Source organism: Zingiber officinale, chromosome 4B (assembly GCF_018446385.1).
Source record: "Zingiber officinale cultivar Zhangliang chromosome 4B, Zo_v1.1, whole genome shotgun sequence".
Lineage (NCBI taxonomy): Eukaryota > Viridiplantae > Streptophyta > Magnoliopsida > Zingiberales > Zingiberaceae > Zingiber > Zingiber officinale.
This window is the reverse complement of record NC_055993.1, coordinates 81,767,778-81,792,396: the sequence shown is the minus strand read 5'-3', so window position 1 is coordinate 81,792,396 and position 24,619 is coordinate 81,767,778. Positions and strand designations below refer to the sequence as shown.

The 24,619-nt window shown below is 34.4% G+C and overlaps 1 protein-coding gene across 1 annotated transcript; it reads left to right on the top strand.

The window, feature by feature from the left end:
• The first annotated feature begins 2,554 nt into the window (after positions 1–2,554).
• On the top strand, positions 2,555–23,850 carry LOC121975274 (small RNA degrading nuclease 1-like). Its single transcript, XM_042526838.1, has 12 exons — positions 2,555–2,930; positions 12,558–12,737; positions 12,807–12,896; positions 13,606–13,674; positions 15,801–15,941; positions 16,805–16,921; positions 16,990–17,059; positions 17,194–17,291; positions 20,620–20,754; positions 20,925–21,032; positions 21,117–21,221; positions 23,485–23,850. The coding sequence occupies exons 1-12, from the start codon at positions 2,898–2,900 to the stop codon at positions 23,788–23,790; spliced, it is 1,452 nt and encodes a 483-aa protein (XP_042382772.1). The 5' UTR covers positions 2,555–2,897; the 3' UTR covers positions 23,791–23,850.
• The last annotated feature ends 769 nt before the right edge of the window (positions 23,851–24,619 follow it).

The following is a 24,619-nucleotide window of genomic DNA, read 5'->3' as shown; positions in this document are numbered from 1 at the left end:
GATATTCTTTAGTATGTTGCCAATCTCATGCTTTATTCCATTGTGTCATCCTCTTTGATTTTAGATTTGTCATTCTTCTTTACTGCCTTTCGCCTTATCAAACAAATACAGACTTCAAAGTCATCCACATCAATTATTGTATATGAATTTGATGTCCTGATTTAGATATCCTTATTTTATTGATAGAGTAATAATTAACTATTTGCGGAACATATTTATCATATTCTCTAAGAACCCTTCATACATACATATACTTAAAATTATTATTATTGTTGTTAGCTTTATACATATTCAATGCGTTCTCTAACATTCTCATCACTCTAACCGTTTTGACGATGAATATAAAAATTATTGTAGGTTACAAAAAAATCTATTTACCATTAGTGTGAACTTATATTAATGTGATTTTAGCCACTAATAGCTTCTCGATGTAGTTATAATGGGCTGATGCTTGTCGTAGTAATCAACTATATGTTTCAGAAAAAAATAATCCTTTTAGTCATTACCAATGATTGTGTCGATACTAATAGTGTCTCATGACTTTGCAAGGACCACGTTTTTATCGAGATACCAAATGTTTGTTTCAAATATATCTTTATCTAGTTTAACTTCACACTATTCTTGTGATGGATGTGGTGGTCACTAAGTTGTTGGAAATGATGATGATGTTACGAGTTATTTGTCGCTGATAGATGGGTCGACTCTAGTACTTTTTGATTTATTCGAAAGTATGATTGATAACTAAGGAGGAGAAAATAAATAAGGTAGGAAAGACATCCAAAATTGGCTGCTAAGACTTATCAATCTTGGGATATATACATACCAAAGAGAGCTAAGCCAACGGTTATTTGCATTCGTCTATTTTTTTTTTTAAACTTTGGGAATTTAGAAAATTTGAAGAATATTATGAAATATATAAAATATTTTAAAAAATTATAAGGTACTACATGTAAAAGGAAAAATAAGAATATTGGACATTTGGATGAATGTATATGTTTTGGGAAGATATATTTTCTTCCACACTTGGAATATTGGACATTTGGAAAATTTGGGAATTTTCTTCTTACACATTTTAGAATATTGGACGTTTTCTTCAGATGTTTTTTTTTGAAAATGTTAGGAATTTTAAAAATTTAGAGGATATTATGGAACATGACAAATTTTAAAAATTTAGAAGATATATATGTGAAAGAAATAAGAGAATATTAGGGTGTTTGGTTTAGATATTTTTTATTTTTATTTTATGGAAAATACTTATTTTTTTAAAAATAAAAAATAATTTTTAGGCATTTTCTATTTTTTTTTAAAAAATGCTATCTATGTTTTTATAAAATAAACATGAAAAATACAAACCAAATACTATTTTTCAAAAATATATATTTTTCAGAAAATAAAAATAAAAAACATATAAATCAAACACACCCACACCCTTGGATGAATGCATATGTTTTAGGAAGATGTATTTTTTTTCTATATTTATATTTAGAGAATAAAAATACTTTAAAATTCATCTTGAATCTAAATACATAATGAAGGAAGGGAAAATAGAAAGTGACAGAGCGATAAAAAAATTGAAGTTGAAGATGTATTTATAGTTATTATTTTAAAAATATAAAATGTTAATATATTTTTATTATTTTAAATAAAAATAAAAATTAAAAAAATTCAAGGAGCTCCCGAAATCGAGAGCCGAAAAGCAATTCAACTCCCTCACCACTGCCACGACAGCTGTCGTTGTGGCTGCACTTATTACCTTTAGGCTGCGTTTGGTAGGGCGTAATCTGTCTTGTAATGTAATCCTGATTACATTACAAGGCAGATTATTTTGTTTGTTTCACTTTTAAACTTGTAATGTAATGTAATCTGGATTACAAAATGTAGTGAAGTTTTGTAATCTGGATTACAAAGCAAATGTTATGTAATCCGATTACATTACGAGGTCACCATCCCATCAAAATTTAAATACCGAATATACTCTTAGTCCACCATCAGCCCCCGCCCCCCGACGGGGCGGCGGCCTGCGGCCGGCGACCGACGGCGGCGGCCGGCGACCGACGGCGGCGACCGCCGACCGGCGGCCGACGACCGGTGGCAGCGGCCGGTAGCTGCCGCAAGCTCCGGCAGAAGTGCGGCGATCGTCAGTAGAGGTCGTAAGACATTTTTGTCATTTTATAATAATACAAATTACATTACTGATAAAAAATAATAGATACCAAACAAAAGAATGCAATCATCCTTGTAATCAAATATTACATACATTACATTTCCAAACGTAGTAATGTAATCAAGATTACATTACATTACATTACAAATTTGATTACATTACAAGCTAGATTACATTACATCCAACCAAACGTAGCCTTATTTTAATCTGAGAAATCAATTTTAAAATATTACTTATCAGACATAAGCTTTATTATTTTTATTATATATATTTTAAACAATTTTATTGTAAAAATTAAAAAGAAATTAGATCTAGATTGGGGTTTATATATGGGCTATATGGGCTTGGCCCATAAACGACAAGCGCAAATTACCCTTATTCAAATCTCAACTGCCCTAGGGTTTTTGCTCCATCTCTTCGTCGAAGTCTCACTCATTCTTCGCCGGCGGCTTTGCCAGACCGCTGGCTATGTAAAGTTTTGTGTATAATTGATGAGTTTGACGGCATCTTAGTATGCATCAAGATTCCGGCGCGATTGTAACGTAAACCCACCCTCCGATCCTCGTTTTTCCTCTCGCACTGTGCTCTCTTGCTGCCACACTACTTCCTCTCTACCTACTTCTCCTCGCTGGATGTCAAGGGGTTGAGGGAGTGCTTAGGGCGATAGTGAGTAGAAGCCTCATCCTTTTTCTGGTGCACGCTTCTCTCGCTTCTCAACAAAGTAGCGATTACAATGGGAAAAGCGATTGCTTGCGCCGACAAGGAGGTATACGCTTTTCTCTCTCCTTTTTTCTATGTTTACCGGTTGTCATTATTTTATCATAACATGCGATTTTTATTTTTTATTTTTATCTCCTATATTGTTCTTCTATACACGCAGCCAAGCTAGTATTATTATTGCCATTATTTTGTTTCAAGTTCCATTCTTTTGGTCACATTTTGTTTTTTGTTGAAGAATAATCCAATCATTTTTCTGAATTAGCTATATATATATATATATAAACATTAAACCACAAATATTACAACCAAGCAAATCCATCATGTATAAAGACAGACATAGCAAATCAATAGTAAGATTTCACAATTACAAGCCCTCCAACCTCCCAAGAAGAACAGGAAGATAATGAGCTTGCACTAAATCTAATGAACATAGAAACGAGTACTTACACCCACAGAAGGAGGAGGACAACTTTTTATTTTATAATGATTTAAATGAATACCTTCATTTGAAATAGCTATTTTTTTTACAAAAGAAGATCTTACAGAATTAGAAACTTTTGACATACTACATCATAAGTTAGAAAAAGATTGGATGTTATACTTTGATGAAGACCATAACATTATAGCCAAAAAGAAAGAATTTTTTCCAATATTAATTTAATGAATCCTGCAGAATATAGTGCTACAAACACACCACAACCTTTACATGTAAGATATCTAGAAAGTTCTATGCGAACTATGGACTATGGAGAGGGACATTCTCCAAGAACACAAATTCACCTTTATACAAACAATAATCTCTTGTTATGAACTATAGGAAAAAGAAGACCTCTAGAAATCACATACTTTGGTAAAAACTTTGTTTTACTTAACATTGGAGAATGTGATGACCCTCAAATGTATGACACCTATTTAGAACAGTAGAAAGTCTCAGTTAAAAGAGATTACCAAGCAAAACATGAGTTAGACATAGAATATGGAGAAACTATTATAAGAGTAGGCGAAAATTACTTAGGCAATGTAGCCAAAGCAGTGTGGGGATCATATAAAACTACTCATTTAGAAGAAGTAGTTAGGATTGCCTCTCAGGGAAATAACATACTTAATTTTTATTACATCATTCACAGACTTTTTACGGCAAGAGTTGCCAACACAGATTTAGATATTAGACAAAAAGAAGCTATGAGAGATTTTGAACAATTACAACTTTTTAATTAGAATTGGATTAAACCTTTTTGTAATGACTTCCTTGCCTTAACAACAGTATCAGGCAATTACTGTAACCCAGAATTAGGAAAAAGACTCTTTAGTAAACTTCCAAGTGAATCAGGAAAAGAAATACACAAGGCCTGACAATGAAAGTAGCATCTCAGTATGACAATATTGGAATACGCATACAACACATTCTTTCCATCTTAAAAGAAAAATGTACTTATATCCATATTTAAAAACAACTTAAAAATCAACAATATGGGTTATGTAGTCAAATCTACACCCCTCAACAGTACGGCTTAATGATGCCCAAACAAAAACATTATAAAAACACTAAGACAACGAAACAACCTGTTAAAATCAAAAATATCAAGCCAAGAAAAACATATTATGTCCGAAAAAGCAGAGAAAAGAAACCTTATTTAAGCAAAGATAAACATGTCAGAAAATTTAAATCAAAGAAAACTTGTACTAATACTATCACTTGTTTTGCCTGTAATGAACCAGGATATTTATCCTCAGCTTGCTCAGACAAAAAAAATCTATACACAAGAGAAGCCAAATTAGTTACTTGTACAAATTTAGATCTAGTAGAAATTCAATTAGACGTACACATCCTCAATTTACTCTATTATCTCAGTCGATGACATGGAAGAAGTACCCCCTTCTTTAGACTATCGCCTAATAAATTCCTACTTACTAAAGATTTTGCTATATTTTTTTCTACCCGAATAATAGCACCTATTGTTTCAGATTACCCTTCAGTAGTGCAACCTTTGACTACTCTACATACAACAGACCAATGTCCTTTCAAAGGAACATGCAAACAACCCCCTCTTCTTTCATCTTGTGAACTAGCTTTTTCTAAATATCAGGAAAACTAGACTCACTTGGCTGGACAAGCCCACTAAATGAGTTTTCTATTTGGGATATTGACATACTCCTTCCAAAACAATTGCTTCAGACTATCAACACCCATCAGCCAGATTTAGACTCTCTTATCTTCCGCTTAGAAAAATTAGAAATTATTAGAGACAATCTAACCAAATACTAGGAACGAGACAAAGTCTATTGTAAATTAGCAATCATTAACCCTAACCTAACTATTAAGGCCTAAGATTTAAGATACACAAATTGGGAAATCGAAGAATGCAAAACACATATCTAACAATTACTACACTTAGGTGCCATTTAGAGATCTACCTCCCGACATAAAAGCCCAGCTTTTATCGTCAACAAGGGAGCTGAAACGTGGTCAATCCCGAATGGTCTTTAATTACAAAAGGCTAAATAATAACTGCCAGGAGGATGACTATAAAATATCAGATAAAGATCAACTCTTGAATAAGATACAACATTCTAAATGATACTCAAAGTTTGATATGAAATCAGACTTTTAGCAGGTTAGGATGCACGCTGACTCTATAGAATGGACGGCTTTTTCCTCCCCAGAAGGTCATTTTGAATGGCTTGATATGCCTTTTGGCCTTAAAGTAGCTCCTCAAATCTTCCAAAGGAAAATGAATGATACTTTTAGACATATTTCTCTATTTACCTATGTTTACATAGACGATATTCTAGTCTTTTCCAAAACTAAACAAGAACATTATGCCCACTTACACATTATTTTTAATCTATTTGAAAAACACGGTCTTATCATTTCTCGAAAAAAAAATGAAACTAGCAGTAACACATATTGAATTCTTAGGAGCCGAGGTAGGCCAAGGACAAATCACACTACAATCTCATATTTCAGCTAAACTTCTTGCCTTTCCAGACAAAATGAAAGATACTAAGACTTTACGAGCGTTTCTAGACCTTTTAAATTATGCAAGACCCTACCTTAAGGACATAGGAAAAATTAGTGGACCTTTATACAATAAGACATTTTTAACTGGACAAAAACATTTTAACCAACAAGATATTGCTTTAGTTTAGCAAATTAAGCAATTGGTCAAGACTATTCTTAAATTAACCTTACCTCTTGGCTCGGATTATTTAGTCATTGAAACAGATGGCTGTGAGACTGGATGAGGAGGTATTTTTTATCGAAAAACTTCCAAATATAAGCCTAAATCTATAGAAATCTTATGCAGATATGCCTTTGGAAAATACCAAGAAAAAGGACATTTGACATCATTAGATTATGAGATCTTAGCTGTTATTTACTTATTAGAAGCTTTTAGATTATTTATTTGCAACAAACCAAAAATCCTTATTAGAACAGACTATGAAGCCATAGTCAAATATGGTTAACAAACTAAAACAATTAGAAAAGGCCTTAGTACAAATCGTTGGCTAAAATTTACAGATACTATAATCAACAAGGGACTTAAGATACAATGGGAGCATATTAAAGGAGTTAGTAATTCCTTAGCAGATACATTATCAAGACCACTTCATTAACTTTTGCTATTCACTTTTTGAGCCATTGCTACATAATTGATAGATCAAGGAAAGTTCGTACTTTTTCTACCAAAATTATGCGTTTTGGTACCCTTGATTTACAATTATTCACATAACCAGAAGATCATTTTCGTTTTGCTGGCAGAGACAGACTTGATCACATCCAAAATTGTCTTATTGATAATATTTGTCATATCCTACACTTTCAGGGAGCCTTGGACACAAGATTGCTGTGATTAACTCTCTTTCCAACTATTTCCCTACGATCATACAAAAACCAACAATCTTTCCTGTTATGTGGTCTTCTCAGGACCTCAAGCAGGGGTATACTCTACATGGGAAGAAACCAACTTAGTCATTCAAAACTTAGAATATCCATACTTTAAGGGTTATTATTCACTCGAAGAGGCTTTTATAGCCAGAGTCCATCTTGGGCCATATTTCTTTATTAGTACATTTCTTCAAACTACACCAATACAAGCTACTAGCCTTGACACACATACTCTCACTTATGCTCAAATTGTAGAACATACTCTTGAGAACAGCTTGGTAGATACTACTACATATCACACTACCAAAACTCCTATCAGGCTAGAGTACTTAACTCTAGCCCAACTCAAAGAACAAAATAAGACTACAGCTTTACAACGAGCATCTGAGACGAGCCTGGCGGGATTACCAAATACTATTCCTGAAGGCATTAATGCTTATGTTCGTAGTTTGGCTGAAAAATCTACTTTACAAACTTTTATCGAATTATACGAAGCCCTGAAAACTTTTCACAAAACACTTCCTGAAGGAATGACAATTATATACGAAGTTGAATTCAGCCCAAAACTTAAATGTAAAAAAAAAATGTCCACCTTGTCTAGAATCAGATAAATATGGCTGTCAATGCCAACTTCTTTATGCTTTCAGAAGAGCTAACATGGAATATGAATCCTAAATCACTACAGCTTACAAAGGGCGACATATTACCCTTTTACTCTACTTGACTACGGTCTTCTACATAAATTATGAGTTCATAACCCAGATTCAGTGAAAGATTTCCCAAAGAAACTGGGCACCATTATTTCTACAGCTTTAGAAGAAGAAGCAACTTTTGTGGTATGCACATTTGATAGTACTCCTCCAGAATGGCTGGACCTCAAAATCGAGCCAGCCCGACATTTAGTCAAAATTGACATAAATGAAGTTGGAGGCTATCAAGCCGAGCTAGAAGACTATCCGACACATCCAGACTGTGATTGGGAAGCTCCTCCCTCCTTCTCTGATCAACTTAAACACTGGTGAGCCTTAGTCAAGGGACACATTAGGGCTGAGACCGGCTTGAAGATCCAGATATTTATCTCCTTGTTGGCAAATCTTTACAGAAAAATTTATTGGCCAAAGGATATGGGTACCAGGTTTCTTCCTTTCCACTTTACTACTCAGCATACTACTCTGTTTCAACATTTTCAGAAAAGACAGAAAAAATGAGTAACAAAAGATTAGCAAGCTCAGCTCTTTCAGCCAGAGCCTATCGAGCTGCCCTTGCTAGACACAGAGAACCAGTCCAAGCCTCCAGCTCACAAGCACCATCGTTGGACTCTAAAGGAGAAGACAGCATCGATAACATGGTTGACAGCTAACACTGCTACCATAGTAACACCACTACGACAGTACCCAACATTGTCACCACTATGACAGTACCGGTACTCACTTTCCACCTGTCTCGCTTGATTTTCTTCGCCTCCAAGCAAATCCTTCCTTCCACCTGTCTCTCACTTTTTCAGATGCTTTCCTTCGCCTCCAAACAAGTGCTTCCTTCCTCCAGAAGCTAGCTCTCTTCTCTTGCCTATAAAAGGCCATCCTCTTTTGCTTCCAAGGCATCCACGAACAACCCTCTCTCTCTTTGCCTCTTCTCACTCCCTTATTTTCAAGCTTTCCTTCTAAAGGTTCTCCTTTTGCTTCTCCATTTCCTATGCTTCTGTAAGTAATTTCTATTTTTTTTATATATTTTTACTTCTTCTTTGGTCTTCTAGTGAGCCTCACTTGTATAAGATCTACAAGAAAACCTAATGCCCCGGTTATGTAGGATGATGGCTACCAAATGGCCTTCCTGTTTAAGCCAGCACAGGTCTTCTTTTGGTTTACTTATTCTTTTACAGTTTCTGTTCATCTTTAGATTACTTAGATAAGGACTGAAGAATATCTAGAAAAGAAGTAATATCACGTTTATTTAAGCAGGATATTTTACACGAGCATACATGGTTTAAGCATGAGATATGACACAGAAGCAGAGGAAATGGAGAAGAGAGGGAGCACCTTCAGAGGGAAAGTTTGAAAATAAAGGAGTGAGAAGAGGCAAAGAGAGAGAGGGTTGTTCGTGGATGCCTTGGAAGCAGAAGAGGATGGCCTTTTATAGGCAAGAGAGGAGAGCTAGCTTCTGGAGGAAGGAAGCACTTGTTTGGAGGCGAAGGAAAGCATCTGAAAAAGTGAGAGACAGGTGGAAGGAAGGACTTGCTTGGAGGCGAAGGAAATCAAGCGAGACAGGTGAAAAGTGAGTAGCGGTACTGTCATAGTGGTGACACTGTTGGGTACTGTCGTAGTGGTGTTACTATGGTAGCAGTGTTAGCTGTCAACCATGTTATCGATGTTGTCTTCTCCTTTAGAGTCCAACGATGGTGCTTGTGAGCTGGAGGCTTGGACTGGTTCTCTGTGTCTAGCAAGGGCAGCTCGGTAGGCTCTGGCTGAAAGAGCTGAGCTTGCTAATCTTTTGTTACTCGTTCTTTCTGTCTTCTTCTGAAAATGTTGAAACAGAGTAGTATGCTGAGTAGTAAAGTGGAAAGGAAGAAACCTGGTACCCATATCCTTTGGCCAATAAATTTTTCTGTAAAGATTTGCCAACAAGGAGATAAATATCTGGATCTTCAAGCCGGTCTCAGCCCTAATGTATCCCTTGACTAAGGCTCACCAGTGTTTAAGTTGATCAGAGAAGAAGGGAGGAGCTTCCCAATCACAGTCTGGATGTGTCGGATAGTCTTCTAGCTCGGCTTGATAGCCTCCAACTTCATTTATGTCAATTTTGACTAAATGTGGGGTGGCTCAATTTTGAGGTCCAACCATTCTGGAGGAGTACTATCAAATGTGCATACCACAAAAGTTGCTTCTTCTTCTAAAGCTGTAGAAATAATGGTGCCCAGTTTCTTTGGGAAATCTTTCACTGAATCTGGGTTAGGAACTCATAATTTATGTAGGAGACCGTAGTCAAGTAGAGTAAAAGGGTAATATGTCGCCCTTTGTAAGCTGTAGTGATTTAGGATTCATATTCCATGTTAGCTCTTCTGAAAGCATAAAGAAGTTGACATTGACAGCCATATTTATCTGATTCTATACAAGGTGGACCTTTTTTTTTGACATTTAAGTTTTGGGCTGAATTTAGCTTCGTATATAATTGTCATTCCTTCAGGAAGTGTTTTGTGAAAAGTTTTCAGGGCTTCGTATAATTCGATAAAAGTTTGTAAAGTAGATTTTTCAGCCAAACTACGAACATAAACATTAATGTCTTCAGGAATAGTATTTGTAATCCCGCCAGGCGCGTCTCAGATGCTCGTTGTAAAATTGTAGTCTTATTTTATTCTTTGAGTTGGGCTAGAATTAAGTACTCTAGCCTGATAGGAGTTTTGGTAGTGTGATCTGTAGTAGTATCTGCCAAGCTGTTCTCAGGAGTATGTTCTACAATTTGAGCATAAGTGAGAGTGTGTATCAAGGCTAGTAGCTTGTATTGGTGTAGTTTGAAGAGATGTACTAATAAAGAAATGTGACCCAAGATGGGCTCTGGCTGTTGTAAAAGCCTCTTCGAGTGAATAATAGCCCTTAAAGTATGGATGTTCTAAGTTTTGAATGGCGAAGTTGGTTTCTTCCCATGTAGAATATACCCCTGCTTGAGGTTCTGAGATCACATAATAGGAACTTTCCTGCTATTTTTGTATGGTAGTAAAGAAATAGTTGGAAAGAGCGTTAATCACAGCAATCCCTATGGTTCATAACAAGGGATTATTGTTTGTATACAACAACAACAACAACAACCAAGCCTTTTCCCACTAAGTGGGGTCGGCTGTATGGATTATTGTTTGTATAAGGGTGAATTTGTGTTCTTGGAAGATGCCCCTCTCCATAGTCCATAGTTCGCATAGAATTTCTGGATATCTTACCTATAAAGGTTGTGGTGTGTTTGTAGCACTAGATTCTGCAAGATTCATTAAATTAACATTGGAAAAAAATTCTTTCTTTTTGGCTATAATGTTATGGTCTTCATCAAAGTATAACATCCAATCTTTTTCTAACTTATGATGTAATAGGTCAAAAGTTTCTAATTCTGTAAGATATTCTTTTGTAAAATAATTAGCTATTTCAAATGGGAGGTAGACGTATTCATTTAAATCATCATAAAATAAAAGTTGTCCTCCTTTTGTGGGTGAGTAAGTAATGGTTTCTATGTTCATTAGATTTAATGCAGGCTCGTTATCTTTCTGTTCTTCTTGGGAGGTTGAGGGCTTATAATTGTGAAATCTTACTATTGATTTGCCATGTCTGTCTTTATACATGATGAATTCGCTTGGTTGTAATATTTATGGTTTAATGTTTAGATCTAGATTAAGATTCCAATTTAATCCAGCAAGTAGGTCAGAAGAGAAATTTTTTGGTTTGATAAAACAGATTCCCTTTGTTGTAAGAGTTTCTATAATATTATTTATTTGTACTTTGAAATTGTTGTTAATACTCGTTATTGTTTTTCCAAAAAAATATTATGTCTATTTGAATGTTGTGTTTCTGGAAATCTCCATAGCCCCTGGCTTGACTAGAAATTTTAATATGGTCTATAAAGTTTGGAATAGTCATATTAAAATTGGGGCAAATATATGTAATTCCTAGATTATACTATTCATATCTACTTCTATAAGTCCAAAAGCTGTTTTGTCATTATCTGAGAACTGTGAATCATATAGGACTAACAAGACTTTAGCACCTATACTTTTACTGGTAAGTCCTCTTAGGCCAAACACAATTAATCCTAAGTGGATATAAGTATGTTTCCTTTGTAAAAGTATTTTGGCTGATTCTTCATTCATAAGGGAAAATCTTTCTTCTCCGGCATCTGGTAAGTGTAATGGTTGGGTTCTATGATGTCTATAAAGTGAAGTAGAAAAAGATAATAAACCTTGGTGATATATCCTTTTTGAATTTAGTGTATTTAATTGTTCATTAGAGAATGTATCTAGATTTTGGTTTATATTTATAAATTCTTCTAATTGATATGTAGCCAGTTGTAGATTTTCTGAGTATCATAGAGAGGTTTTTACTAGATCTTAATGTATGGGATAAACCAGAAAAGTTTTCAGTTTGTGTTTTTGTTTGTAGAGCCATTAGAAGGAAGATCTTCGATTTTTAGAAACTTGTAAGTTGTAGGTAATTGTTTAGTAATAGGTTTTCCTAGATAGAGTTTACCAAGGTCTTTATTTATATTTTCTAGAGTTTGCTTTAGGTCCTGTGTTTGGTTATTTTTATGTATGTGGTTTTCTAAAGTAAGAATTTGGTTTTCTAAAATTGTAAGTCGATAATGTAGAGAAGTAAGTAATGTTAGAATCGTGTTGTTCTGTTGTACTAGGATTTGGTCTCCTTGACTGACTAAGGCAGAATTACTATAGCCTATGTCTTTAGATTTTGCGAATTGTTGGGAATAACCAAGAGCTGCCTCGTAGTGGGAATTTGAAAATTGTAACTTGTTCATAAAAGGTCCAAATAGTGTCATATATATATATATATATATAAAACTGTAAAAGGCATGCACCTTGTTCTTCTGTGGCATGCTACTAATTTTCATTTATTTTCCTAACGTGTATCAACATTTATATGCTAGCATACTACTACTTTTCTAAATAAATGACATTTTACCTCTTTGGTGGATCGTATATGTGAGAGGGTCTCTTGCATTTGGATATGCCATTCTCATGCCAAGCTCAAGCAATTTTTTTTCCCTCTAACATCTGCTTAATCAAACTCACTGTTGCAGGTTATTGCTGAGATTGTGAGACTAACTCAAAAACAAGGACTGAAAGGTGCTAAAGGAGGATGGAAGGATTTTCTATATTGTCATGATGGGAAATTTGGATCTTGTTTAAGTGACCCAACTAGGAGGACAAGAGAGCTCTTGGTTGATTTTTTGCAGACATTTACAAAAGAAGAACAAAAAGTAATTACTGAAAAAGGTTCTTGCATGATATGTTGTATGTGGTACTGAAAATTGTGTTTGTGGAATTAGGTGTTCAATAAAATGATAAGAAGGAACAATGATCATAATGCAATGAAGCAGTTCATCAAGGATTGTTTACATCTTGAGTCACCTAAACAGGTATAAAATTCACACTTTCCCCAAGTTTTTTTTTTCTGATTTTGTTTGTGTTTAGATTTCTGTAGAAGTAGTCTAATCTATTGAATTAGGAGTATTATCCATAAATAATATTAAACAAAAGAAGAAGAAAACCTTTTGCATATGTTTCTACATTATTGTAATGCTACCGGTTTGTTACGCCAGTGTTGATATCTACCATCAAAATTGTTATATTGGACATATTTATTTCTCATGTAAGTTTACCCCTTGGTTATTAATTGATGCCTTTGATATTCTCTTACTATGAAATAGTTGGACCTTAATTGGCCATTTGAAAGGCTTCCATTGGCCATCCACAAGTAAAGGTTTTTCAGTTGGTTATGTAGTTTTGTTTGCATGCATTTCTTTACATTTTAGATTAATGATTCATACCTTATGATTCTTCTGTATCTACCCAGATTGGACATATTGAGGATTAGCTTCAGTGGATATAGGAATTGGTTAGGATGTCCAGAATACAATTTATTTAATGCTATCATTGTTTGAGGCTTCCGTAACTCTGAAAACTTAAAAATACTGTTAATTAAAATATCTACTCCAGAACCTGTTTATATCACCTATTTTGTGATAAGCATCTTCATTTTTCTTTGCTAGTTTTTTTTTGTCTTTGTTTATTGAAAAAGTTAGTTGCCTTATCATATGGTAATGTTCTAAGCATATTGAACTGCAGAGGTTGGTCCGTTTGACAATGGAACATCCAAAATACACAAAACACTTCTGTTTCCCATTCTATGATGAGGTGTGTTCGTCTTTTACTGTAAATCGTTGAATGCAATTTTTAAAATCAACTGAAATTCTTTTGCCTGTATTGAATGATGAAGGTTAGAATGTTCTTGATCTAGAAGTATTTACTTCAGCATGAAATTTTTAATGATATTTTTTCTTGTTTCAGATACAAAAAAGTATCTGTAAAATTTTATTTTCCTAGGACACAACCAAGATATTGATTAGTCGATAATTTGCACCTGGTAACAGCAGATATAGCCCAAAGCACAAACATCATCTTTAGTTTGGGCATACTATTGGAATTACCTACTCTTCATTTTATGGATTCAGGATTCTCTTCATAGTATTTTTTTTTTTGCACTTGGTTGTGTTTAGCTCAACTTGACACTAGCCTTGGCAGAAGAACTTCTCCATATCTTATTGCCCATAGTTATTCAGAATACTTTATATGAGATGGACAATTCTTTTTTTACATACATGGACTATTTGTTAATAGAAGTGTAATTATGCACAATTACACTAGAAGGTTTGAAGATATGAATGTTTATCTTGATTTTGAGTTATTTAAGGGCACATGCTAGTATATCACATTAGTCTCTGCTAGTGTTATACATTCCATTTATCTGCCGTGGAGACTGAAACATAATGTATGAACTGTAAGTGTAATTGGGATTTACCATACTAGTTTTCTTAGAAACTTCTGTGTGGTAATTGATTGGATGTTTATTGTTTCAATGATTTTGATTCTAATAACAGATCAATTCTTCTACTGTCATCTTGAAATTGATGTGATCAAAACATTGAATCAAAATCAAGATTGAAATTTAGTTTCTATATTTCTTATCTTATTTTGCTATATTTACATTTTTTACATAATGTTTTAAATTTATTATTTATCTTGGTGCTATTGTCCTTGAATATTATGATATCTAGGTTATTATTTGTTGATAATATGCGTTCAAGTACTTTTAGATGTTTTATTTTTATCCCCTCTAGCACAATTTAATTTATTTATGTTTCATTGGTATCATTTTGCAATGGTCATGTTTAAGTTTCACGAAGCCTATTCAACCGGCCGGTTAACCAGTTTATCGGTTCCGGTTAATTCTGATTTATCACATTTTATATAGAACCGGTTAACCGACCGGTATTCTTACCGGTTCTACTAGTTCTAGTTAAACCGGTTACGGTCGGTTAATCGGTTCCAACCGAGAACCGGTAACAAAATAGGGCTTGGGTAAGTGGACTTAGTGGAGTGGGTTATTGGGCCTTTTTTTTTGACAAACTAATTAACAAAATGTTTTTTTTTTTCACTCAAATTAACTAATACTAGTAGTTAACTCTAAAGTTTAATAAAATACTTATTAGCCATTTGATATTAACTTTCACTCAAAATTGTATAATTCGGTTTGATGATTTAAATGTATAATAACAAAAATAATTCAAGAATTTTAGCTTTTAGTGTTATAATGAAATATTAAAATCTTTTATATGAAAAATGTACAAGTGGAAGTGCTTAAATTTTGTAGCACTAGGATGTATGCTTGTGCCCATATTAGAACTTTACAAAAGTTACACCCTCTTTATTAATTATAAGATTTTCACTACTATTTTTAAAATTTTTCCCAATATATATAATATATTATATATAATTAATTTTATAAATAATAATAGTACTGGTTAACCGGTTAAACCGGTAAAAAAATCCTAAACTGGGAATCGACCGGTAAACTGGTAAAAACCGGTTAACTGGAACTGGTTAATCGTTAAACCGGAACCGGTAAACTACTGGTTCCAGTCTGGTTTTCGGTTTCCTGGTTTTTTTGCACAGCCCTGGTTTTCATGTTGTCTGGATGTATTGTTAACAATTGCTGGTGTTGTTCATCTGGTTGAGTGAGAGAAGTGGTTCCATTGACCTTCACAATCAGAATAAAAAAAATCCTAAATTGCTCATTGATATTTTTTTGAGAAAACAATTTTTAACCTCTATTCTGTTTCTCATATGTATTCCTGTTTGAGAAATGCAATGTGTTTTTCTCAAGTATTCTGAGTTATGGATGTATGTGCCTGAACATTTTGTTTTGTTTTTTATGAATGTTTGTGCAATAATTTCAGCTAATTAGGAAATTTATTTTGCAGGAGTGGGTAATTACTCACCTAGGTGAAATTTATGAAGCAACGAAATCAGAAACTATGCTTGCAGTTGATTGTGAGATGGTCCTTTGCCAGGATGGTACTGAAGCAGTGGTGAAAGTATGTGTGGTAGATCAAGATTTGCAGGTAGAATAATACATAATGCTATAATCTAGAGGATTAAATGATTCACAATGCTATTTTCTATTGAACTAAAATGACAGTTGAATGCTAAGTGCTACCTTGAGGGTTATGACATTTCTCTTTACAATTTTATGCACACCCAATGCATTAGACAACCTTTCACACCCATGCTTAACAGAGATATTGAGGAGAGATATTTGTAGAATGAAGTCTATACTTGGATTTGTTAGTTTTCATAGTGGAATGAATTTGTAACCAATCTGTCTGATTGTTATAATGAAAATCTTGCAGCTTTGTCAAAGTGTTGATTTGGAATCAACCATGAATTTTTGTCTTCTGTATATGTATCGATTTGACTGTAACTTGGTTGTAGTTTTTTAATGTTTTTTCTTCACATAGTCTTTAGGAATATAAATGATGATAATTTTTAATTACTGTAAACTACACATTACGAGATTTGTGACTGAAAAAAATTCTAGTACTAAGAATGCAGTACGAAATAACTTGCCATGTTCTAACATTGATATGGAATACATAATAATATAGTTTTCTGTGTTTGGCGTTGGAAATTTTATTGAACTCGCTGCAGTAGAGATAGGGAATGCTCAAAATTGAGAACTTTCAGTTTTCTAGCTCACTGAATTTGTAAGACAATTTTGATCCTCATGTTGTACCTCTTTTTTCTTCTTCTAGACTTGGATGTCAAATTATTTGAGCTGAATTTATTCTCTAATACATGCACATTAGCTGATTATAATGAGCATATATGCCAGCACACAGAGAAACAAATGCAAGTAGATGCCTGGATCATTAGGTTGTGTTTTGATACCATTAAGTGATGCTTGCATTTAATTGTTTACCTTCAGGTCAAACTTGATCAGCTTATAAATCCCATGAAGGCTATTGCTGATTACAGAACCAACATTACTGGGATATCTTCAGAGGACTTGGAAGGAGTAACTTGCTCCTTAGCCGATATACAGGTAATTCATTCTCCGCTTACATATGCAGTATCACATTATTTTTCTGTAGTTAATGATCCCGTATACAGAAACCTTTGAAGAAACTTTTATCACACGGAACTATCCTAGTGGGCCATAGCTTGTATAATGATTTACGAGGTATGCCTTGCTTTCTTACTAGCTTGCGGCCTATCTTCTAATTTTTGTATGCTCATAGCCTTAAACCTAAATAAAATTTACCCAAAATAAAGTACATGAGATGTATGACCTCCTGCGTGGTTTATGTTTTACAGCCCTGAAAGTGGATCACCTTAGAGTCATTGACACCTTGTGCATCTTCAAGTTTGCAGGTTTACCTACCTATACACCTTCCTTGAACACATTGTGCAAGGTGTGTAAATAGAATAGTTTCATGTAATTGTACTCGTACTTTTCTCTCAAATATTTAGCACCCTAATTCTAGTGTTTTTGATTGCTTGTTCCAAATGATTCTTCTTATGAAATGATCCATCACATTGTTTTTGTTATAGATTATTTAGATACCATGATTTCCTTCATTCCTCCTCTGTTTTGAACTTCCACCTAAACACTTAGGTTCTTTTGTCCTATGAAGGCTTTGCTGTTTGTTGATTGTTATTTTGGAATTTAATTTATCCATGTCATGTTCTCAATTTCTAATAGCTGTCTTTGTTTTTGTTTGGTAACTGTTATCATCATCCTTTTCTGCTTTTATGCCTGAAAGATCATAATCTGTGTTATTTAATTAATGAGTCAATTATGAAATGTAGAGAAAAAAAGGATTTGCATATGACTTTTTTATTTGCATAAAGAAAATTTATAATCCAATTGAATGTGTGGATTGTGATGGGAGTTGAGGTGTAGGTGCATGCACAGTAAGTTAGGGAAGAAGACACTATAGTATCCCTATCCATTCAGTAGTCCCAACCAATACACAAGAACAGGAGGAGAACTGAGCACTTGGGCACAGATAGGGATAATGATCGAAGGCTGGCTTGTGTTTCACCAAGGGGGTAATTTCCCGAGATTGAAACATCAGCTTCGATTCTAAAGCCAATTGATGCAACACTAGTCTGTGGAAGGGCGAAGTGCTAGCTTCCACAATGATAAATTTGTAAAAGTAATCCATTTGCTGGCTGATATTGGAGTGTTTTCTAGCATTAGTAAATTGCCATTGCACCAGAAGCCAAGGTTTAAAATTTCGACCCGTGCCGAGGTTTCGGTCTCAGACCGGAACGATACGGTTTCGGTATCGTATCGTACCGTGCCGATACAGTTTCGGTATTTTTTTATTTATCTATAGTAATTATAAGATAAATATGTTTATGATGTATATAAAAATAAATTGTATATTGATTTATTATAAGTTCTCAATTATTGAATAATTTAATATTATTAGAAAAAATAATTAAAAATAATTTTATTTAAATAGAATTGATATATCAATCATTTAAATTAAAATGGAAGTATCTATAATAATAATAATAATAATAATAATAATAATAATAAGTATATAAATTAATACAAGATATTACTTTATATTAATAATAATTATATAAATTAATTATTTATTCATTTAATTAATTATTAATTAAATAATATATATTTTAAATAGCAAAAAAATATCAAGTAAAAATTTTTTTAAAAAATATCAGAATATAAATATAATTTATTAGAATTCTTTTAAAAAAAATTAGAATTTTTACATTTTTTTTAGAATTTTAAATTTTTTTTTTAAAATTTAAATGAAATTTAAAATAATAAAGAAAATATTAGAATATAAATAAGAATTATTATATTTTTTAAAATTTTTAAATTAAATTTACAATATTAATTTTTTTCAGAATATTAATTAATAAAATTTATTAAATTTATTTTAATTTTAAATATATTTTTTATATATTTTATTAGGATAATTTAATTAGGGTTTATAAAAACCTCTTCGAAATAACCCACGTCCTCCTTAGGAATTATTTAATTTAATTAATTAAATAAAATAAATAAATATTAAAAAAAAATCGCACGTACGCGAGATCGCCCGCGATCATCGCGGGCGATCCCGCGGGCGGTGTCCGGCGGCGCCGGAAGGGTCGCCGGAAGAGTCCGGCAACGCCGGCAGGGTCGCCGGAAGCTTTCGGCAATGCCTTCGGCGCCGCCGAGACGGGGACGCCTCCCGTGCCGGTTTCGGCCGCCCGGCGGAACGGTAAAAACCGCCCGTGCCGGGCGGCACGAAACGGCATTTCATACCGTGCCAGAAGCTAGGGGTGTCAAAAATGAACCCGACCCGACGACCCAACCCGAATCGACCCGAAAAAAATCAGGTTCGGGTTGGACATTTTCGGGTTCGGGTCGGGTTCGGGTTGGAGGGTATTCGGGTTGAAGATTTTCGGGTTGGGTCGGGTCGGGTTCGGGTTGACCCAAATATAGGGTTTAGTGGGGTTTTTTTAGGGTTAAATCAAATTTTATTTTGAAAATTAAGATGTTTTATGTATATTAATATCAAGTTAGTATGATAATAATGAAATATTGAGATAAAAGTGAAGAATTATAGGGAAAATAGCTCCAAAAAGTCATTTTGAATCGAATTTTCGGGTTACACGGGTTGGGTTCGGGTTGGGCGGGTTGGGCGGGTTCGGGTTCGGGTTTAGGAGTTTCGGGTTGAATTCAGGTTCGGGTCGGGTTCGGGTTGGGTTATAAAAAAAAAAAAAAAAATTAACCCGACCCAACCCGACCCGACCCACCCGAATTGACACCCTTACCAGAAGCACTGTGTGGTTGCATGATCATGCTACTGCTCCTTGCAATTCTTCCATTCTTCACTCCCACAAGTTTGGTGTGTAGGCTGCTTGTGGCAAGAGAGGACTGATATTTGCCGTGAGGTTCTATTTGTCCTGATTCACATTGCTATTGGGCGTGTAAACACTACATGTTTTCCTTTTTTACCCCACAGTAACCACATGAAACCAGAATTTTTATCCCTCATATTCATAGGTTGGCCTCAATTTATTTTGACATTGATTTTATAGAAATTACTTGAGTTCATATTGGTGGGCAACATATCTCACCAATCCGATTAAAAAAATTAAATACATGTGATTGAGTATCAACTGCTCGTCATTTCTACTATTTTACAACATCAACTGCAAGGACCTGAGCTAATAGCCATTACAGAAAGGTATTGGTTTTGTTTTAATAATTTGTCGATACAGATTTCATCTAATATAGATAGAGATTTATAGGGGTTTTTCCCTCAGTTGTATAAGTTGCAAACTTCAGTTTCAATATGAGAATCAGTTGATTCTCTCATTTGTGGAACTTGCCTAAAGCTAAAATTATGTAAAAAATCATTTATCATGAACTAATGGGACCTGTATTATATATTTAGAGAGATATATTTGTGTGATTATTATCTATTATTATTATTATTATTATTTGTACCCAGATTATAAATCTGATATGATTGAATTAAACTGGCTTCAGTTGAGCAAATTTTTTTTGTTATGCATTGACATTTTTTCCCTTTTCAAGTTGCATTAACAAAATCCTACTTTATGTTTAGCACGACTGAAGTTGTTATGCCACTAGTTGGGGATTGCTGTGTGCATTTTAAATGCTTTCTTTAATTTTTATAAATGGAATTCTTTGTGTGCTATATGAATGTCAGCAACTCAGGATTCAATTCTGTTGTTCATGGTGTGCAGATAGTGTTGGGTTTTCCAGTTCGTAATGATGGGGAATCACATAATTGTCTTAATGATGCACAAGCTGCTATGAAACTAGTTCTTGCTAAGCTCGAACGTGGATATGAGGATCCAATTGATAGCACAGATGTGGAAGTAAGTTGGGGGCTAATTCTTAACTGATTTTAAACTGAACAAAACAACCATAATCTAAGTTGGGACTAACTCATTGCTAGCTTTTAACTGAAATGACCATGTAGCTTTTTTTCGTTATCTTTTCCATAACTATATTCCAAAATTGAGCTATTTTTTATGTTATTCTCCAGATACCTCAGTATGACTTGGCAAAACTACTGCTACACAGGATACCACTTGAAGTATCTTCTCAAGAGTTACAGAGGCTGTTTTCTCAAGAATATGATGTCACAGTTGAGGTTTGCATCTGCTAATATTTAATAATCACATAAAATGTTAAAACACTACTAATTTAACTTATGGAAGTTATTGCCCTTGCACAGTCTGCTACGAGGCATCGAGGTGAAAGTTATTCGACATATGCTGTCTTCAATAACTCTATAGAGGCAGATGAGGCATTCAACAAAATTAATGGCTATTTAACTAAGGTTTGCTTCTAAAGGTTATTTTTCTACTTGGTACTGCAAAAGATTCTAAACTATTGTAATAATGGCATTATCTAGTTGTATTATGGTCTATTTAACCAAAATTAGTAGCCATTTAAGAAGGGCATTAACAAAGAATCATTGTAGAGAAAACAAATACCATTTACTCTTTTCTTAGCAATGTGGTACACCTCGCCATCTTTTTGGGTGCTTGGAGCCGGTAGTTGTACATATCACAAAGCCTCCAATGTTCTCATTAGGTCAAGTACTGGCCCCTCAGGTATGCAGACTCATCAACCGTAGCCTGACAGTGCTATTTCCTACAGCATTGCCCTCTTCTTATGCTTATTGGCAGCAATCAGATGCCCCATTTTCCAGCAATCCCTTGGGCATTAGCGATGAGCAAGGAATTGTTCTTATACTAGGATCATCAATTCAAAATGATTAACCCATTGGGTTGGATTGTCACTCTATCTATACATCCTTTCCTCTTTAGTTTTTATTGATTAGTGGAATTGCTCCTCCACTCATGGATCCACTCTCTAGTTTAACATATGCTAGATTAAATGTAGCAGTGTATCTATGCTTGTGGGACTTGTTACTAATGACCCGATAATTTGATTCATAATCAAGGTATGCTTATTGCTTTTGTGCTATCCTATGTCTCAATTTTGAGTTCATGGCTTGGTGTATCAAAAAGGACCATACTGTCATGTCACTGCTGAAAGGTATCAGCTATTCAGTTATTCCTCTTCACCCAACACATCATTCCTTTTCTTCATGTACAGAAAAAATAATAGTTCATTTAAAATTGGTCAAAGAGAAGGAAGCAATATAATGTATATTAACAAAATATATTGCTTTATTGTTTCAATTATAGTGGGATAAGGTTTGGTTGTTGTTGTCGTCGTTGTTGTTTCAATAGTAGATCTTCATTGATAAGTGATAGCTGTGACATCAACATTACTGAATTAGATGTGTGCATGCAGATGTGGCAAGCTGTTAAGCAAGAACCTTGAAATTAGAGTAGTGGTACGAAAATGGAAATGGTGAACAAGAACAACCCTTTTTGGCTAAGGACTTTTCACCTCTAATAGATTTGTGGGATGGGGTTGACACTGACTCAGGTCCCTTAGCTGTGGGTTATTTGTGGCGCCTAACTTCCCAAAGCAGGATGACTTCTTGACTCAAGGAAAAATCTCACTTCATCAACAAGCTCAGGTGGCATGACTACTCTGCCATTGGCATCAGTGTGAGGGCTCAGTTGCAGTATCCAAAAAAAGACCAAGGTGCCCAATGTTGCATAGTAAAAATAAAAGTCAAGAATAACTAGACATCTAATGAACCCTCGCATCACAGGCTAGTTGAACTTAGTTTGAGCTTTATTGCTGTAGCCTTCCCTTGAGCAGCATTTCCCCAAGACTATTCTGGGGGAACAAGTTTTAAGTTTGGGAACTAGCCTCAATGCCTTAAAGTTAATAGGAGAGAACTTAAAAACCACCTGACATCAATTACCACTATACTCTATGTTCCTTGTGAACCAAAGAAAGCCTGGAGCAGCTTGGGGAGGTGGCAATCCTTGTCTCATAGGAGCTGGAGAGGGGGACATTGAAAGACACCTCAGCTTGTTAGGAGTAAGATAAGTTATTTTCTTATTGTAGTTTACTTGGCATGAATATCCTTGTTTGTTGGATAGTTACGATCAAATTGTGCTTGTTCACACTATCCTTAGCTCAATCCATCATGCATAGTGTGATAGCTATCTTAATTAATTAAAAGATTGATTTGGGTGTGCATACCCATCTAAGTAGAAGAATGATGGTAGGTATCTCTTACATTCACTTCCATTGCATAATTAATTAGATGTACTGCTTTGAAATTAACAAATTGTATTTCGTTGCCACAACTTGGTTGGCAAAAACTATGTTGTTCAGTATCTGCTTGAACTTTATTCCAAAATTACTTACATTTTTCTCCAAATATATGCATAGGTAGAAATTATGTCAACGCTCAAGTTAAATGTTTAAATTGCTGATGCATGTGGTGATGTTGTTTATTTTTGCTATTGTATGTTCATTGATCACAGCTGTTTCAATAGTTGGTCATCTTGAATTGCCTTTTCATTCCTTATATGTTGGCTTGTGTTGCACTATGATGGAAATTACTGAATGGTGTTTTTTTTTTCTCTTATGTGTAAAAAACATGTTAGGCCATGTGAGTGAGAAGATAGCATTTTGGAATGATCTTTACTCTCTTTTTATAACAGGATTCTTATGGTCGACCCCAGAAATGCGTCTTTTTGAATCTTAGTAGTGGAAAAAAAATCCAGTTGTGTGTCCGCAAGATGGCTAATGGCCTAGATGTGTCAAAGAGGACACCCGATGAGAATGCTGATTCCATGCAGCAACAATCAGGAGATGACACTGTCACAAAAAAGTTAAAAACTTGTTCATATTCCTGTGACTATATTAAGGAGATTGAGAAATTGAAAGCAGATTTGCAACAAAGGGAAGAGGAAATATTTAATTTGCAAAAGGCTCTCTCTGAAGCTACCAGAGAGCAACATTTGTGATAGGAATCTGTCATCATAAAAAAGTTGTAAAATTAATATTAACATCATTATGAATTTTCATTATTGAGAATTTCAACCCCATTTCATCAAATGTTCCACCAAAGACAAAAGATAAAGATCTCATGAAGGTTGGACTTTAAGATGAAGCCAATTAAAATTACCTGAGATTTCATCCGGAAATGGTGTTAGATGAATCCCTGGTAAGTAACTGCTTCTAGCCTATTTAACTACTAGATTACCCTAATGCTCTTTCAAATCATGAAGTTTGTATACTTTGCTTTATGGTTTGGCAGGGACTATTGTAGCTAAGAGGAGGTTGTGTGTTTGGATGAGAAAGATAATTTAAAGGCTACTGTTGACTCTTGCTGCAGTGGGGACAATGTAAGCTGACAAGTCTTTTCTGTGTTCTTTTCTCTCTTCTAGGAATTTTGTTACTCTTCATTGTATTGTTTTGCTGAGTGATGTTGAACTGAGTAGATGAGTTCCTTACGTTTGCCATTACTTGATGGATTTGGTCAGGGCCCGTACTTACGATGCTATTCTCATTTTTGTTCTAATGAGTAGAGGAATTAGTCTTCAGAACATAGCAATGTAGATTAATCAGTTGAGTTTTTTTTTTTCAACTTCATTTGATTAATCATCAAGTTTCTCTTATTTCTCGTCATGAAAGCCTCTGCTGCAACTACTGCTGCTGTTAGCACTAGTTTAGATAAATAATGATAATGAAACAAAAAACAGTTTTCAACTGTTCTGTCATTGGATGCAGTGTGCCCCTTGCCTGCTACTAAGCCACCAGCTCAAGGCAAATGCCACCAAATAATTCAGGGGC